General features: G+C 42.5%; 2 protein-coding genes across 2 annotated transcripts in view; one reads left to right on the top strand and one right to left on the bottom strand.

Moving 5' to 3' along the window:
• Positions 1–3,313: 3,313 nt before the first annotated feature.
• Positions 3,314–6,526, bottom strand: LOC128732854 (exosome complex exonuclease RRP44). Its single transcript, XM_053826270.1, has 3 exons — positions 6,416–6,526; positions 3,489–6,356; positions 3,314–3,422 (listed from the first exon to the last, which is right to left on the bottom strand). The coding sequence occupies exons 1-3, from the start codon at positions 6,453–6,455 to the stop codon at positions 3,391–3,393; spliced, it is 2,940 nt and encodes a 979-aa protein (XP_053682245.1). The 5' UTR covers positions 6,456–6,526; the 3' UTR covers positions 3,314–3,390.
• Positions 6,527–6,994: 468 nt separating this feature from the next.
• Positions 6,995–18,597, top strand: part of LOC128732853 (thyroid receptor-interacting protein 11) — a 105,777-nt gene continuing 94,174 nt past the window's right edge. The window contains exons 1-2 of the mRNA XM_053826269.1: positions 6,995–7,446; positions 16,743–16,847. Coding sequence (XP_053682244.1) covers positions 7,240–7,446; positions 16,743–16,847 — 312 coding nt within the window. The 5' untranslated portion in view covers positions 6,995–7,239. The remainder of the gene's footprint in view (positions 7,447–16,742; positions 16,848–18,597) is intronic.

Genomic DNA, 18,597 nt, shown 5'->3' with positions numbered 1-18,597 from the left:
GGGCCGTGGTGATGGATGGCAACAACTGGCAGGGCACTCCGTATTCTACTTCCCTCATGAAGGAAGTGAGTTCCGAGGTGAAGTTCATTTCACACACCATCAAGTTCCTCAAGAAGGTGCTGCTGTGGCTAACCGTCACCGAGAAGGGGATGCCAAAGCTGCTATTCTTTCGCTCCGGATTGGCCGTGAACAGGAAAATTTAGAGTACAAAGTGCCTGCCGGAAGTTGCGTCGTTAATCAAGAAATACCATAAGGGCGAAGACGCAGTGTTCTGGCCGGATCTGACGTCGGCCCACTACTCGAAACGATCGTTGGAGCAGCTGAATATCGAAGTCGGCGAACCCGCCCAACGTCCCAGCAGCGTCCCATCGAAAATTTCTGGGCAAACCTGAAGCGTAAGATCTACTCTAACAATTTTGTCGCGAAAACTTAGGAGTTGATAAATAAAACGAAGAAAGAACTCAAAAACATGCCAACACGCAAGGTTTCGTCCGCCATGGCGAATGTTCCGATTAACTGCCGGAAGGCACCTCGGAAGGACGTAGATTTTTTTGCAAGTAAGCTAATATAATTACCTTCCATGGGAAATCAAACTCAATTATGTAGCTGTCTTAGTTTTTTTATCACCATCCGAAAAAAGTCCATTTATTTAATGAATACGTTAGTACCACTAAATTACGCGCGCAAGTTTAATGCATCGACAACGAGAACTACCCGAGAACGAGAACGATCGCACGAAACACAATCGTGTCCTCCAATTTTAGGACTGCAATCCTGCTGCAGCTCTCCAGCTACGATGTCCACGTATTGTTTCGAGTAGGGCCCTAGCGCCCTAGCATTCCAAGTACCAAGTCTCTTTAATACCTGTTGTTCTCTTTCGTTCGCGTGGGTCCATGGGGTTTGTAAGAAGTAACGCCAACAAACCAGTCCTTACTTAAGCGCCAAACAGAATGCTGTGTCAACGCATCCGTCAGCGTCAATTTGACAGTAACCCCATAGGAAAACTGTCAGAATTACGCTGAAGGACGCGTTGACGAAGCATTCTGTTTGGCCATTTACTCCCTGATGTATCCATGTCCGCCGGTTCGGCAGAACAAAGGGATAAAATAAGATATCTCCACTGCCGATGGTTACCCACCAATGGCTTTTTTCTATCTTTCGTTAGGCCAAGTTCTCGTGAATAGCCCGGATGTTGTTGGCTAAGCTGCGTTGCCAGTGTGCCTCTGGATCTACCTCTAATACGCTGTCCTTACGGATTTCAGTCGAGTGCTTCTCTGTAGATCTCGTTCGCTCCTTTCCTCAAAGTGTGTTTAATCAACTTCCACCTATGTTCAAGAATTTCTGTTGTTAATGACTGTTGATGACATCGTTCCTCGTTGGATAGCCAGTTGTCTATAGACCTATACCTGCAGTGGTGAAAAGCTCCACGTTTTGCACGCGTACTGCAACGACTGCAATACAGATTCAACGTTAGAGTTTAAAATTTTGGTTTTGGCATATAATGCTCTGGTTTGAGTCCCATGTTTCGCAGACCTTCCCTGACACCCTGGCCTTCCTGAGCCATGTGGCTATATCCTTCTTGGTACCACCATCGGGCATTGTCTGGCTACCAAGATATTGGAAAGCGTCCAAGTGCACAACTTGTTGTCCCGCTACTATGAAATTGGTGGGATTGTCAGTGTTCACTACAATAGACTTAGTTTTTGCTACTTGACTGTGAGACCTGCTGCGTGGGAGCTTTCGGAGAGGTCATCTAACTTGCAAGACAATGTCATTCGTCGGCTAGGTCGAAGGCAATCTTCCATTTCTTCTACTGTCAATCGCTTCAACTGAAATATCATCCATAACGATCAGAAACAGAAGCGGTGATAAAATGCAGCCCTTTCTCGTATCAGCAGTAACCCTCATACTAAGCCTCGATAAGATTGACTACCCAGGTAACCAATAAGCATTAAAATAAGCAGTAAATCAGCCGTTTATCAGCATCCCTGGCGTTTTATACTGCAGGTTGTTGTTTATCAGCTTTTTGACTGCATAACGGTTGTAAATTGGCATCCACAATTCTATTTAAATTCTTCTTGTTGGTAACTAGCTGCAAATAAGCATTGTCAGCACTATAAGAGGGCTAGCAGTGAAGTAGCCGCATATTTTGCCAAAATAGCATTTAAGGCAACTTAAATGCGTATTGGCTTGCTTTTAAATTGCATTGGAAATGCTTATTGGTTACCTGGGTAGCTTCTTTGGAACTCATTTACATCCAAGTGCGCCCCAGATGTTTTCGTGGTTGATTCGGTCGAATGCCTTTTCGAACAGGAACAGTTGTGGTCTCCCATATTGCTATTTGCTGAATAGGTAATGCATTATTTGGGCTGACAAATATGGGTCATGCGCTGATGATTTTGTAGGTCACTGATATTTGACGCTCGAAAGAGTTGTTCAAAGTGTTCAGTTCATTGCTTAAGCTCTTGTGTGCGATCAGTCAGTAACTGAGCAGCTCTGTCCTTGAGCGGCATCTTTGTATTCATCCTGGCACCACTAAGGCGGCGAGAAATATCGTACAACAAACGGATATCACCATTGGCGGCGGCGGTTTCTCTTTGTTCGGCTAGGGAGTAGTGCAGGCTAGCTTGTCCCGCGCCCGCCTACGAGCACGTTTAACAGCCCTCTCCAGTTTGGCGTATCGTTGACGGGCAGCTGTCTTAGCCGATCTGGTCCGCGCTCGCTCAATGCCGGCTTTTGACTGTCTCTCCATTCGTCGATCATCCTCCAAGTTTCATCCGATATCCACTCTCTTCACTCGCTGCGCAATAACAAGGTGACAGTCGGATGCGAAATCCTTCTCCTCTTTCAGCTGATGCAAATGTGGTAAATTTGGTTATTTGTTCTGCCGTTGCGGGAAACCCACGTTACCTTTGGTGCTGGTCTATGAGGGATGAGCGTTCCACCATGTTGTTATTACTACAAAATTCTGTAGACAGCTCACCGTTTTCGCTCATGTCTCCTAGGCCATGGCGTCCCATGACGCGTTCGAAGTCGCCCAAGAGGATTTGAATGTTTCCCTTCGAGATTTTCACAACCAAGCTGTTCAGCTGGCTCTAAAAACTCTCTCTTTCTCCTGCTGGTCGGCAGTATTCAGAAATCTGGCTACGATTATTCTCAGGCTCAGGCAGATTGTTCTTCATCAGGCTCAGTAGGAATTTAACTCCTTTCTCTCGAGTAGCATCAATACCTTCAATACCCAGTAGAAGTCATGCAAATGTGTTTAAATTATTAAAAAAAAATTGGGAAGCAGAAAACGGATATTAAACTCGGTCTCAAGAAACAATGATTACAGTGCTTTTTTTATTCTCAATTTCTGTTTCTTAGCATAACTATTCTATGTTTAGAAGTTTACTTTTTCTTGCGCTTTGTGCTTTCTGAATCTGCAAACAAAAAAAAGACAGTCGTAAATCACAAAAACATAAAACAAATTAAAACTTAAACCGTACCTTTTTTACTTTTTTTATGTAGTTTCCCTTCTGGCTCCTGCGTTGTTGACAGTGCACTCTTCCGTTTAGTCTTGCCATCACCCCCGGCTTGTTCTGCACTTTCCAGGGCCGCTACACTGAATCCTTCGATGTACGGGTCGACCAGCTCGAACACCAACCGCTGGTGCTGCACGTTAGTCGAGTCCAAGCTCAAGCGTACCGTAACCGGATCAAACGCGTGAAACTCTACATTGCCGCAGCGCTGCGTCTGCGATTCTTCGCTGTACACGAAACTGGGACCGTTTTTCAACTGTTCGCCGTTTTTACCTGCCACATAAATGGTACCCTCCAAACCGTACTTGGGAACGATGACCTGGATAGCGTTCTTTTTTACGAACAGAATGTAGCCTTGCTCGTCTTCGGTTTTGTTTCGGAAGAACAGATGAGTGTGTAGGGCCACCGATGCACGACCCGCATACTGTGCCATACGGTTGCGATAGTTAAGGTTGTTGCACAGTTGCGAACTGGCTTGTTTGTCCAAAAGGGCCGGGTAAGTGCTATCCGCTCCAATGCAAGCTGCTAGCAAGCGATGAACAATTACATCCGCATAACGACGAATTGGCGATGTGAAGTGCGTATAAATTGGTGAAGCTAATCCATAGTGGAAGTATTCCGATTGCTGAATGGTTCCACTGATGAAATAGACCGCTTGCATCATGCAACGTGTGGTCAGAATGCGTAGCAACGTATTGAAATAGGGATTGTCCGGTTTGACGGCATTGTCCAAGCTAGTCGCCAGCTCTTTTCCGCTGGAGGTGATTATTTCGAAGCCCTGGTATGAAGCAGCCTTTTTCAGTGGGTCGAAATTAGCGTCCGGTGGGCAGGGATGACGACGAAGCATAGCGCATTCGGGGAATTCCTGCTCGATCTTTTCTGCAACCGAAACGTTTGCTAGCAACATAAATTCTTCGACCATAGAGTTGGTTTCGAGCATTTTCTTGGCGACTACGTCGATTGGATCGTGTGTTTCACTGTCGATACTGAAGCGAATTTCCGGCGACGCCAGGACCAGGGCGCCGTTATCGATACGGCGCTGCTTCAGCAGCTTAGCCAGTTTGTTCAGAAGTCGCAGAGACTTGGCCGTTTGGTTTGTCTGTGTTGGATCGTCTATAATTAGCTGCGCTTCCTGGTAGGTTAGCGCTGCCTTCGATTTAATTACCGATTTGTGGAACTTCGTGTGCAATATTTTCGCGTTATCATCCAACTCCCACACACATGAAAATGCCAAACGTTCTTCGTTGCCTCGTAGAGAGCAGAGATTCGAACTCAGAACGTCCGGCACCATATCAATGCGCTTATCCACCAAATAAACAGTCGTAGCTCTGAGACCGGCTTCCTTATCCAGAGGCGTTCCCGGTTTAATGAAATGCGTAACATCAGCGATGTGCACACCGACTTCTATATTTCCATTATCAAGTCTTCGCGCGTGAAGTGCGTCATCAATGTCTGTACAACCGGGCGGATCCACTGAACAAATGGTAATGTCCCTGAGATCAACCCGTTTCTTGTATTCGTCGGGATCTACGCTCCAGGGTAATTTTGGTAGCTGGTTTTGAATTTCGACCGAGAAACTTCCGTGAGGTACGTCGTGTTCCAGCAGAATTACTTCATTTTCGGTGTCTTTTTCTCCAATTTCTCCCAGTGCGCGAACGAAGTGTCCAATAGGGTACTTTGAGTGCCTCGGCCAATAGTCGATAGCAACGACTATGCGTTGGGAAATCAACGTCGCCGATTGACGTGTTTCAATACGAATCCTTGGTACATTCCTATCGGACGGTACAAACAAATGTCTAGTGGTTTTTGCTAGAGGATTTGCTGCTAAAATGCCACAGTATTGACGCCATTTACGTTTGATAATGCCAACGACCACAGCGGTAGGTGTTCTTTCGCCGGCAGAACCTTGCTTGAATTCCGGATCCGCCGTTTCCACCTCATCGTCATCCACATTTTGTTCATCCACCAGAACCACTCCGCTGGGGCATTTCCACTCCTTTTTCGGCAGCATTCGAATAGCCACCACGTCCCCATCTACCGCTCGGTTTAGATTCAACCGACCCTGAATCAGAACTGGTTCTTCGTAGCTTTCCACCCGCACATTACCTTCCAAGAAATTATCACGAGATGCAAAGAAAGTTCCCTGCATGAGTTCACCCTTCTTGATACCCTCATGAATCTGCGATACGGTTAAATGCGACGGAAAAATAATTTTTGATTCATCCTGCCACTTCTCAGTGTTGAACACTTTATCTCTCAGCTCCGGATGTGCGGTCAACGATCCGACGTAGTCAGCCACCGACGAAACCAGCAAACGTTCCTTCTGTGCCCGATTCCTGTTTTCGGCATCATCGCTCAATATTACAACCTTCAACTTACTCTTCAAGTCCGCCTGCCGGATGTGTTGACCGTACCAGAGCGCAGCTCTGCGAATCATCCGATCGTTCCGATCATTGGCTGACTCACCGACATCCTTGCTGAGATAAGTATCCCGATGATGTTCGTTCACAAACGTAAAAAATTTTCGCCCAGGATCGGCCAAAATCTTCTTCAGCCGCTTGAAAATTACCGGACTCCGATGTCGGACCTCATCCAGCACCGTGCTCAGCACGATCACGTTCCGGATGGCATCCGACTCGAGAAAATCGATCTGATACAGAATGATGTTCGTGTCCAACATCAGATAGTGCGGACAATCGTACAGGCTGCTTTCCCTACTGGGGGTCGCATCCAAGCTGGTTCGATCCGCCGACAACGTACACAGTCCACAGGAAGCGATTCCGCACGCTATGTCATCCCGAAGATAGTGCTCGCGTACCACCTTGATGATGCCGCCTGTCGAAATGAAACACTGCACGATAAGAAAAATAATCGGACAATGTACCGAAACGCACCTTTTCTAGTTTTCTTCATAAAAACCCTGTTGGTCAACATAATGCAAGCCTAAAGGCAAATATATGCCAGTAAAAAACGCAAGGCTCCGGTCGCGTGGCCGCAACAACAGCTTCGAAAATTGAAAACAAAATAAACTGTAAGTTGATGATGTATTTTGACAGCTACACCGTTATTCAGAACTTCACGAATATCATCCTTAAAATTATGTTGGTAATTTTAACTCTTTCGATTGTTAATTTTATTAACAATTTTGGTATTTTGATAGAATTACAGTTGAACGATAAACAAAAATTTAATAAACACGCATATTGTTATGAAAATGAAATTTGTTTAAATATTTCTTCAAATTTTTAAATTAAAATTACCAAAATTATCAAAAGAAAAATGCTGTAACCTATACACGATATTGACAGCACAGCATGGAGATACAATAACCCGTCAGCACCAGCCATTGCGCCCGACCGGCCGCAACACGCGCAACCACCCACTCACAGCACTTCCAGCACAAAAGTGAAACGTCAAAGCCTGGATTCATGTTTTTGTTTTGATTTGCGTGTGATGTAGGTACGTGTAAGGGAATGTAAAAAAGTTTTGCTAAAAAATACAAAAAATATTGCCGTATTTTCGACCGAAAGTAATTCGTCGCAATTTTGTGTGCTGCTGCCGGCTACCGACTTGTGTTTGCCTGTCGTGCTGTTGAGTGTGATGTTGAAAAATTTCGCTAGGTTTTGTTGAAGACAAGAAGAAGTGTTGCGCAAAACAGTGCGGTGTTCCGCAGGATTTGAGCAAGAAAACAGCTAACTACGAAAGAATCTATGTACTAATGTCGTGGCTTAAGCTCAACGATAGTTTGAGTAAGGTGAAGGGCCAAATCACGAGCTTCGCGCAGGAAGTGTTAGCCGAAGGTATCGTGAATGAATCGGAACAGCAGGACGAAGCTGCTGGGCGGTTCAATCCGATTGTGGAGCTCGACCAAGCCCAGGAGAAAGTTAAACAGCTAACGGGACTTTGTGCGACTCAGGATCAGGAGGTAATGTTTTATTCACCAGCACACTTGTTTTTTTGTTTTAGGTGATAATCATTGCAATTAAATTTTCTCTGTATTAGAAACAACAAAAAATCCCTGAATCATAATATCGGGTAGCTACTACTCTCTTAATCCACTACCTAAATAAAATTGTATATATGTAACTGCATGTTTTGACCGAGTCTTGCTGAGGTGCCCCTGATGGCGCTCGTCTAAATCGGTGTGCTTAGGGAGCATGGAGCAGCCAACTTTCTAAGATTAACCTTGGTTCTAGGTTAGCAAGACATCGTGGATAACGAGCGGGCTCTTCTCCACAACTGTTAGGGTCATTCTGATTAACCGACTAGCTCATCTGATCTACTAGTCCTTGGAAGGAAATTCTCAATATTCCCGGTACGTGTAAGTGATGTTGCTTACCGACCAATTCCTTTTTGGCCCTTCATAAAACTGACCTGGAGAATCACGACTTCAATTGATGTAACTTTACCGATTTTTTTAGTTAAATTGCAACTAGGTATCGGTCTTCTGAAAACCCTATCAATGCTGCAGTATGTCTGCTTCACGTTCTTTCGTTCTGTATTGAGCAACGATGAATTGCCACAGCGTAATCTTACCTAAGGTTCAAACAGTCGTCATTGAGTTTTTGGAATTCAAATGCAGATTTTGTGCTACAAGTAATAATTTTGTTCATGAAAATGCATCCATCTATGTAATCAAAAGAATTTAGTGAATACATTTTCATGGACAGAACTACTACTAGGTATTTGTAGTATAAAAACTGTCTGAAAGACAATAATTCAATAACGATTGGTTGAATTTCAAGCAGTCTCTTTAAAAATTGTGCGTAATTCAAGTAATTCAAGTTTCTTCGAGCATATTCTTTAACAAATCGCTCAGAGATAGAATCTTCCTCATTTATAGGAAAAACGACACGATAGCACTTGTTCATAAGATAGCAAGAATTCATTTTACCGTACAACAATTATCAATGTGATGTGCTCACTTATACACACTGTTGAAAAACAAATGAAACAAATGATGATATGTAAACTTCTCGAAGGCCTTCGAACGTGGACTTTTGGGTTCTATCAGGGTAGTCACCTAAGACCGCTGTTCTTCTTGCTATACATGATTGGTAATGATTTATTTCTGCTTGAATCCCCGAAACCTTGCTCGCTGATGTTCTCAAGTTTTTCTGTTCGATAACTTCCTCTATTGACTGTTTGTATTGCGCTCCAAGAAGACATTGATCTATTTCTGGAATGATTTAAAACAATTGGAATAGAATACTAACGTTAAAAAAAATGTCACATCATAACGTTCACCCAACAGTACAACCCAAATCGTCATTGATTGTTCGATGCTATCGACTGACCAGGACACTTTCAAAGATCTGGACCTTTGCCAAAATGAAACATTATCGGTTCGTACAGATTACCCTGTCTATAGAACCACCCAGGTAATCAGTAAGCATTAACATAAGCAGTAAATCAGCTGCTTATTACCATATCTGGTATTTTAAGCTGCACGTTGTTGTTTATTAGCTTTTTGACAGCCTATTCGCATTAATTTGGCATTCAAAATTGCTTATTGGTTTGCATTTGAATAGCATTGGTAATGCTTATTGGTTACCTGGGTAGATAACTCGGTAAAAGAATCTTGGGTTTTTTGAAAAATTCGATTTTCAAGGTTATTTAGGGGTCATCCCCTCTCAAGAGATCGTATCCGTTGTAATCGACCACCTCCGATTTCAACCAAATTTGGTATAATTGCCTATTCCGACCCCATATTTAATTTCTCAAAGTTTTGTATGGATTGAACAATCCCCCTTGCAGTGACATGCAGTGAAAAATGAGTATTTTCAAAAATCTGGGAAAAATGGAGAAGCGTCACTGCAAGGGGGATTGATTAATCCGTACAAAACTTTGGGTAAATGAAGGTGGGGTCGGAATGAGCAATTACACCAAATTTGGTTGAAATCGGATGTGGTCAACTACAACGGATATGATCACTTGAGAGGGAATGACCCCTAAATAACCTTGAAAATTGAATTTTTCAAAAAACCCAAGATAGAATATTTTAAGACCTGCGCTAAATTAATTGTTTTGATTAATACTAACATCCTGTGAAGAGAAATCTGAGGTGCATGTAAGTTAAATAATAAGTGCCTTCAGACATAGCCAGATAACCAATAAGCATTTCCAATGCAATTTGAATGCAAGCCTATAAGCATTTAATTTGCCTTAAATGCTACTTATATGCTATTTTGGCAAAATCTGCGGCTACTTTACTGCCAGCCCTCTTATATTGCAGGCAATGCTTATTTGCAGTTAGTTACCGACAAGAAGAATTTAAATAGAATTGTGGATGCCAATTTACAACAGTTATGCAGTCAAAAGACTGATAAACAGCATCCTGCAGTATAAAGTGCCAGGGATGCTAATAAACGATTGATTTACTGCTTATACTAATGCTTACTGGTTACCTGGGTAGTAATACACTTGCTATAAAACAATTTAGCTAACTATTATGTGACTAATTTGAGTTATTAGTAAGTTAATATAACTAAAAGTATCGTAAGTACGCTACATGGGCAACAGTCAGACATCAACAGGCAACAGTTCATCGTATCTCTACCTACATTTAGCGCTGTGCCGCCGGGATTAAATGACTTCGGTATTACGGTAGTCTTCGACTTCCTCACCACAGTCGAGTCATTCCTGCCAGCGAACAACAGCTGTCCCGGTCCTGCGTCTGGCAATACTGATCAAGTACGTGCGATAATTCCTATAACAACTCTTTCGGTGACGCCGTCCCCGTTTCGAGTTCTGTGTCTGATGCGCAACTGAATTCCTCCAATCCGATGCTGATTTACTGTCAGAACGTAAGTGGACTTCGAACCAAAATCGATATATTTTTTATTGATGTAACAGAGTCGAACTTCGATATAATTGTTTTTCGAAGTTTTTAGACATCATCATAACCAGCAGAACAGCGAAAAATCTCGTGGTGGAGGTATGTTGATCGTCATCTCTAACAAGCTGAGTTGCTCCATTGACTTATCCCCGATTTATGAAACACTTCAGCAGCTGTAGGCTCTAAAAGTCCTAATGGCCAATCGTTCTCCAAGCATCGGTGTATTATTTACCTTGCAGTCGCAAGGACTGATAAGGAGTATCAGCGGACGTATCGATTTAGCTGGAAATGTGTATTCTAGCGTCATCTAGCGTCGAATGACTTAGCACCAACGCTCTCACGCTTCCGCGGCTTGTACCGCACTCTTAGACAATTTCTGTTTCCACTGGCTGACACTGATTAAACTGATGTTAAACAGGAATTTGTTTATTTGTCGGTATAAAAATCATCGGACATGTGGTCTTAATGATAAAAGACACGTTACGCTGCGATAAGAATAATAGATTCCTGGACCGTAATGATCCTTCTGGTGCATATAAGTTAAGCTGTTGCAAAATATTCAGAACATTGATATCACCGGTTAAAATTTTCCCAATGAATACGGCTTGTACTTCGAAACTTTTTTGCTCCAATGTTTGTATTCCGAGTAGCCGGCAGCGATCTGTGTATTCTGGCAACAGGAGTTCGATACGCCATAGATGAAAGCGTAAAGCATGCCGTACATATCTTCGTTGCACGGCTTCAATTTTTGCAATCCAATTAGCGTTGAATGGACACTAAACCACTGAGTTAGACTCAAGAATAGAACGCACCAATACACAATACAGTGATCGAAGACAATTAGGATCCCGACATTCTCCAGTTATCTTGTAAATAAAACCGAACTGTCTTTTAGCCTCGGCAACTATTTCGTTGTAGTGTGGCCTGAAGGTGAGTGGCGTATCCAGAGTTGCACCCAAATCACGAATCGTATTTCCTCTAGCTACAATCTGACCACACATGGTATAGCTGAATGTAACCGGGTTGGACTTGCGATGGAATAAAATCGCACAACACTTCGCGATAGTGACCGTTAGAAGATTATTGGAATACCATTGCAGAAAAACGTCAACTAAGCGCTGGAGCGCTAAACAATCAGCACTATTTCTGACAATTTTAAATAGTTTGATAGCGTTTGCAAAAAGCATGCGGCAATTTTCTGGAAGCAGAAGCAATATGTCATTGATAAATAACATAAAGATCAGTGGTCCTAAATTGCTGCCCTGTGGAATGCCGGAGAGGTTCGAAAAATACTCGGATTGCACTTTCCCCAACTTCACGTAGAATATTCGTTCCAATAGATAGGATCGAAACCATTGTACAAGACTGGAGCCTACGCCAAGTTTATCCAGTTTGTCCAGTAATATGCTGTGGTGAACACGGTCAAATGCAGCTTTTAGGTCAGTATAGACAGCATCAATTTGGGCACCTACACTCATGTTTTGTAAACATTTTGCTGTGAACTGCACAAGGTTTGTTGCAGTGGAACGTTTTGGATAAAACCCATGTTGATCCAATGAGACGTAATGCCTACAGCTGGCGAAGGGGGCATCATGCATAATTGTTTCAAATACTTTTGGACATGCGCAAAGAGATGTGATAACATTTTTTACATTTTGTTTGTCACCCTTTTTGTGCACTGGAAACATAACTGAAAGCTTCCAACTTGTAGGAAATAGGTTCTGTTGAAGTGACAAATTAAACAGCAGACATAGTGGACGGATAAATATTGCAGCACATTTTTTCAAACTACATTATGGAATTCCATCGGGTTCGGGTTCGGCGAAAAACGAACATTTAAGTTTGTTAATAGCAGCTTCAACGTGACGATCAGTAATCGCGAGTAGACTGAATTCCAAGACGTTCCCATAAAGTGTTGCATAATTCTGTATTGATTTGCGCAGTTGTAGCAACAGAATCACGGAAATAATCGTTAACTAGATCTGATACTTCAGCATCTTTGGCTCGAGCAGCACGTTCCTCACAATCATGTAAAAGATTGTGATCTGATACTTCTCTTGCCAGTGAGCCCACCATACAACTTTGTTCAATCACCGAGGTGAGTGAACCTCTCCTCACGCACGATGCCAATGCGCAAGTTCTATGAGAAGGTTAACTAACTTCGTAAAGGACCGCAACCTGATATGTGCCGGGAAGCGGAGGTAAACCTGGTCACAAATGAGCGCGAGGTGGCCGACAGCTGGAAGCAGTTCTTCGATAAGCATCTAAACGGCGACATAACAGAAGGAGACGGAACGTTAACCTAGGAGTGGCTACAAACGATAACAGCGTGCTAGCTCCCGATCTCGAAGAGGTCCGGCGAGAAATAGAGCAGGTGAAACATAATAGAAGCTCCGGAAAAGACTAACTCCCGGTAGAACTCTACAAAAATGGCCAGGAATCGCTAGAAACAGCACTTTACTGGATAATTTCAAGGATTTGGGAAGAAGAGAAACTACGGGAGGAGTAGTTTGTCTCAGTTACAAAAAAGACGATCGGCCCGATAGCTGTAATTACCGCGGCATAATGCTGATCAACGCTGCCTACAAGGTGTTCTCCTAGATTTTATTACGCCGACTATATCCAATGTCCCAAACCCAAAGAGATTTCGTTGGGCGGTATCAGGGTTTTACGGAGGTCTGTGCTACTACGGATCAAATATTCACTCTCCGACAAATCCTCGAGAAATATGGGGAGCACAACGTACTCACGCATCATATTTTCGCGGATTTCAGGGCAGCATACGATACAGTTAAGCGCGAACAGCTATGGCAGATGATGCAGCTACCCTGGAACGTGTGATGTGCTACGTGCGTGTTTCGGGGGCACTCTCGAATCGCGCAGAGGGTTGTAGCACGGGGATGGACTGTCCTGTACGTTATTTAATATCGCTGTTGAAGGTGTGATCCGGCAAGCAGGTATCGAAACGAGAGAACGATCCTCGGCAAATGTAGTCAATTCCTAGCCTTCGCAGACGACATAACTCATAACAGCGAATGGAGCGTCGGTCGACGCTCGTTCCGCCAGCCAGCATATAGGTATTTTGTTTTGGCCGTATTTATTTCCAACTTCTCTGCTTCGCGCTCTAGTCTGCTAAGTCAGCGCTATTGATGTTCTTTCGACAATATCCATGTCATCGGCAGACGAATAGATTTAATTGGTTGAAGGTTGTGTCCGCGTTTTGATATCCGCTTAGTTTATAACGCCCGGTAGCACTTTGCTGAATCTCATGCACAAGAGACCATTGATTGACAAAACCCCCTTCGGGATTCGAATAATCGCGGCGATCCACCCCAGATCTTCGTAGCTCTTATTAGTTTGATCAGCTTTATGCAAAAGTCGTTCTCGTGATTTACCATAGCGTTTTACGGTCATTGATATCATACGCAGCTTCAAAATCAATGGAAAAATTGTGTGTGTTAACCCTGTATTCAGAGACTTTTAGAAGGACAGCCATATATTTAGTGAATATTTAGTCCAAACAGCTGATTATCCTTCAACGAAGCCGGAACGCAAAATACAACAAATAAATTGTATAAAAAAGGCCGTTGGCAGTTGACATTGACTACGGTGATGGCACAATTATTCTCACAGTCTAGTTTGTTGCTCTTCTTATAAATTGGGTAGATAATACCATCTTTCCACACCTTCGGTATCCAAAAGTCTTACAATCTGCCGGTGTAGTAATTGACTAGCCCTCGGGCCTCTTTAGCAGCTCCACTCCAATTCCATCCTTCCCAATTGATTTATTGTTCTTCGCCTGCTTTTTGGTTCCCCATAACTGTACCTATCTTTGAAATTGCTATTGCGGGATGCGCTAAATTTCTGATAGAACTGTTACTTTGGAAAAATGGCGTTCAATTTTCAATTAATTAGATGATTGCGTAAATCACGGGACCCCAACTGTTTAATATTTATAAGCAGGATTTAAAGGATGTTTTTTGCGACCGTGGTCAACCACGGAGTATAACTGCAACTGAAGTTATATTAAATAAATTTTATTCTAGTTCATATCAAATATATCTTTTTTTTAGGTCTGGGTACTAGAGCTGGAACTTAACTGGCACAGTAGAAAACATGAAATTGGTAGCCGCTTGGTCAATTGAGGATTTCGCCTTGAATGCTTGTCAAAATCAAGATACATTGAATAGTGAATACCCTCAGGTCATTTTTTACATGGTTTGTTTTTGCAATATAAAGAACGGTGCCCAGCATAGTTAGCTTTGCGATACGATGTTGGTCTCACAAGACAGTCGTCGTATGTTCAAATCACGGCCGGGCGTTGCTGCTAGAGCCAGTAGGATCGTTGCACTAGCCCCGTAATTGTCCTGCACGCTAAAGACCGGTTGTGACGTCTGTCGGTGAAGAAGGGTAATTTCTAAAGACGGTTATGCCCAAGGCTTTTTAAGAAGCGGTGCAACTTGGGAGATCAAGACCGGACGTAAAAAACAAACTGTAAGAGCAAAAATCTTTGCATGACGGCTTTTAATACCATCTACTTGATAGTCTCTAAGTAGACTGATTTGTAAGCCTGATAATTTTAAAGTAGTTTGGAAAGCCCAGCTGAAAGGTACAAATTCCAGGTTTTGGTATTCAGTAAATAATGCCTGCTGTAAAAATTAATTCTGCGGTATAGAAGTAAACAATATGTGTCCCATTCTAGCAATACTTTTATTAAGCTCAGAAGCTAAACAAAAAACACATGTAGCCGCAAATATGATCGAGAATAATATTCGCTTCTCGTTAAGGTCAATTGTATGCCTTTGCTGCTGACACGGTTAACATGACACATATCATCACAGTGCGGGTGGCCCTCGGAACCCTAGCCTCCAAGTATTTATTCTTCAACCCGCCGATCCGCGCTTCCTCAGGTGGTAGGAAAGGCAGATTAGTGGAACGAATCGGTGGTTTTGCCGCGCAGCCAGCAGCGGCACGGGATAATTGCCTTTTGCGCAAGCTTAAACGCAGTAATGACAGCGTATTATATCGGTACGATATGGCACCGAAACTGGCTGTGTTTTGTGCCCGTACGGTTGTGTAACCGACTGTCCAACGGGTATTTACCATCCGCTGATTGCTCCAGCACTTCCGGCTGTGACACATTCCGGATGTTGTTTCGTTGTTGCCCGGATCGGATACGATTGTAGTCCATCCGCTCTACAACATGACGATCTGATATCTGCCACAAATTATTGATCTTCGTTTTGTGTCCACTCTCGATAATTTCTCGTGAAATGAGGTTACCCGATGATACCGTTTGTGACATATTCTAGATCCAAGCCAGTTTGAAATCTTTACACAAGTGTCACGAAATACAAACAAACTAACACACGCGCGGATAAATGGAAAACCTCCTGGTATGAATCCCTCCTCCTATGTTCGTATTTAGGTTTTCAATTGATTCAGGTGCCTGCCGGTTCAATATGAAGCAACTGGCTGCTTCTTTAAAGGAAATTGATCGGGATCTAATCCACCATTTAGGTGCGACTAAATTGATATTGAAACATCACTAAAATACCAAAATACAATGAATCCACAAAATGTTTTACAATCGTTGCCCCAACATACATATATGCTAGACTTTCCAATAGGGTCTAAAAACTTGGCACGGTTAACGACTGTGCAGCGGGCTTGTGGGGAGTAAAATTATTCGTTATCACAAAAAGCGTTTTTATTATAACTATATTTGTGACTTTGTGTTCCGTTGGTTTCCTCCGCCATTCTACTGCCATCCACGGCCCAAGCGCAGTTCAATTGAATGGCGTCTGTGTTCGCATATGTGTAATTCCCACGTCCCTGGTTCCGTTTACGAAGCACCGAAGCCTCATACATGCCCAGCCACGGCCGGCGGACAGGTAGACCGACCTATCGCCAGTATCGCGCAATGGTAAATTTGTACAGGTGAACCGACCCCGGGCACCTTCTCGCGGTTCGCCGCGCGAGATAGCCATACAATGCTTCGATACGCGCAGCCAATGTCTCGCTGGGCGTCCCCATTTCAACCTGCAAACCGCACCGAATTAAAATTATGAACAGCTTGGTTCTCGGGAAACTATGCAGAATAGCAATTATTGCACAATATAATCGGAAAATTGTTGCGCTTTTTACTAACGCGTTGCTCACCGCAACTAACCACCATGCGTCGCCATGTTGAATCATTGCCCTGGTTGGAACAATATCCACTTTTTAGTATTATTTTTTTATATTTTTGACTCCGCTAGGTTCATCTGACGAACCACTCTGCTAGGTGAATAGAGCTAGATTTAATCTGACGTTCACGGTTACGATAACGAAGCTTATGCCATGTTCTTTCTTCTTCTCTCACCGCAACCTTTCGTTCACAGATTGCAACACTGCGCAAGCAAATTGCTGAATATCAACAACAACTACAGTGCCAACGTCAATCGCCGAAGCCGCCAACCGAACTTCCTGCGTCGGGTTCCAAGTTGGTAAGTTTTAAACACACATTCTGTTATCAGTTTTCCCGCAAGGAGCAACCGTTCCGTAAGGTGTTGATGGGTGGGAACCTTACCGAATAAGTCACGACGCGTATGCTTTAGCTACCGCAACGTGGAGTGAAAAATTGTCGCGATCATAAATTGAACATTGCTTTCAACTGTCATTTTTATCTACGCTTACCCGACCCGAACACACCTAGCGAACTATCGTGACCGTTCCGAAACATGCCTACCATCATCGCGGCACGCCATGACAGTTTTCCGCGGGGTACGCGCATCGTCTTATCAGTGTGAGAGCGTCGCCCTGCAGTTCTGTAGCATGATGGCACTTTGAAACGATTTTTTTCCTTCAGAATTTGTTCAGGAGCCCTGAATCGCACGGGAATTGCGAAAAAGTCTTTTTTTTGTGTGCGTTGTTATCTGTACCGCGAGTTCAAATTGATTATCAAAATGGGTTTGATTCTCATGGTTTAGTCTACAGTAGTAGTACAGTAACTGTTCAGGAGTTATTACACAGTAAGGAGGTCCAAAATTATGATTTTAGAAGATTTTTTTCTAAAATCTTTTCCAATAGTCTGTACAAATTTTGACACATATTATGGTAACTTTTAATTGCACCAAACTTTTAGAACTTTTAAAATGATAATCTTTTTAGGGCCGCATGTTTTTCATCTGTGGATATTTGGAGATTTTTTAGTTAGCGATGTGAATATTTGTTGACGTTTGACTTTTGGTTGGCGCAATTTGTTTTGAAAGATTGTTTGTTTTTGTGCCACTGCAATGATAGACGCATGCAAGAACTGTATTGGAAGAAAATATCAGACTTCGTCAAATTTGACGATCAATGGCTGAATTGATCAGGAATTTTTATCCAGCATATTTTGAAGTTATCGCTTCGATTCTAAGCTATCGATTAGATTATTTCCCAGTCTTTGTTTCTTTGGATTCAAGTTGATACCTCAAACATAATTGTCCCTACCCAAGTAGCACACGTTGTCACAATTGAGTCGCAGCGGCTGATATGCGACAAATTTAAATGTAAAACTTCGGTTACAGTAACCTAAAATATAACAGTTGTGTAACCGAAATAGCGCAACTTATGTAACTAAATCTGGTTGCATTAACAGTTACTCAATAACCAATATGTAACATGTATAGTTACAAAATGGTTACTATTGAAGTTACACATAAACTGTAAATTGACTTTCAATTAGTGGCAAATTAGTTATCTTGTAACTTTTATTGCATAGCGAAAATGTAGCAGGTTTATTATTTCAATCTATGGCTGTCAACGTCAAGCAGTAAATTTAACTGTTGAATATAGAAGAGTGTATAAATTATTATTTCAACACAAATTTTAATGCAGTTTCAAATTTATGGTGAAATGCATGATTCTAGCTTTGAAAAATTCACGCGCTCTTATTTAATATAGCTTTTCGTTACTTACTTCTTTGAAAAATTGATGTTTTGTAAATCAAATATAAAAATTTAAATTTTAATTTTTTGATTTTTTAAATTTATTCTTAGCAATAATGAATTAGTGGAGCATTCACCTAGAAACCATTAAAAATCAAGTTGTTTTCGCTATCACTTCTATCACAGTAAAATTCATAGCCATTTTGCCTTTGGTTCTAACTACTACACCATCGTCCTTGAAGTTTTGTATCGTTTTCGGCATATTGCATGAAATGATTTTAAGCAGCCATTGTTCATTGTTCACATTGTTGATATCGGGAAAAGG

The sequence above is a fragment of the Sabethes cyaneus genome, chromosome 1 (genome assembly GCF_943734655.1).
Source record: "Sabethes cyaneus chromosome 1, idSabCyanKW18_F2, whole genome shotgun sequence".
Classification (NCBI taxonomy): Eukaryota; Metazoa; Arthropoda; class Insecta; order Diptera; family Culicidae; genus Sabethes; species Sabethes cyaneus.
This window is presented reverse-complemented; position numbering and strand designations above follow the sequence as displayed.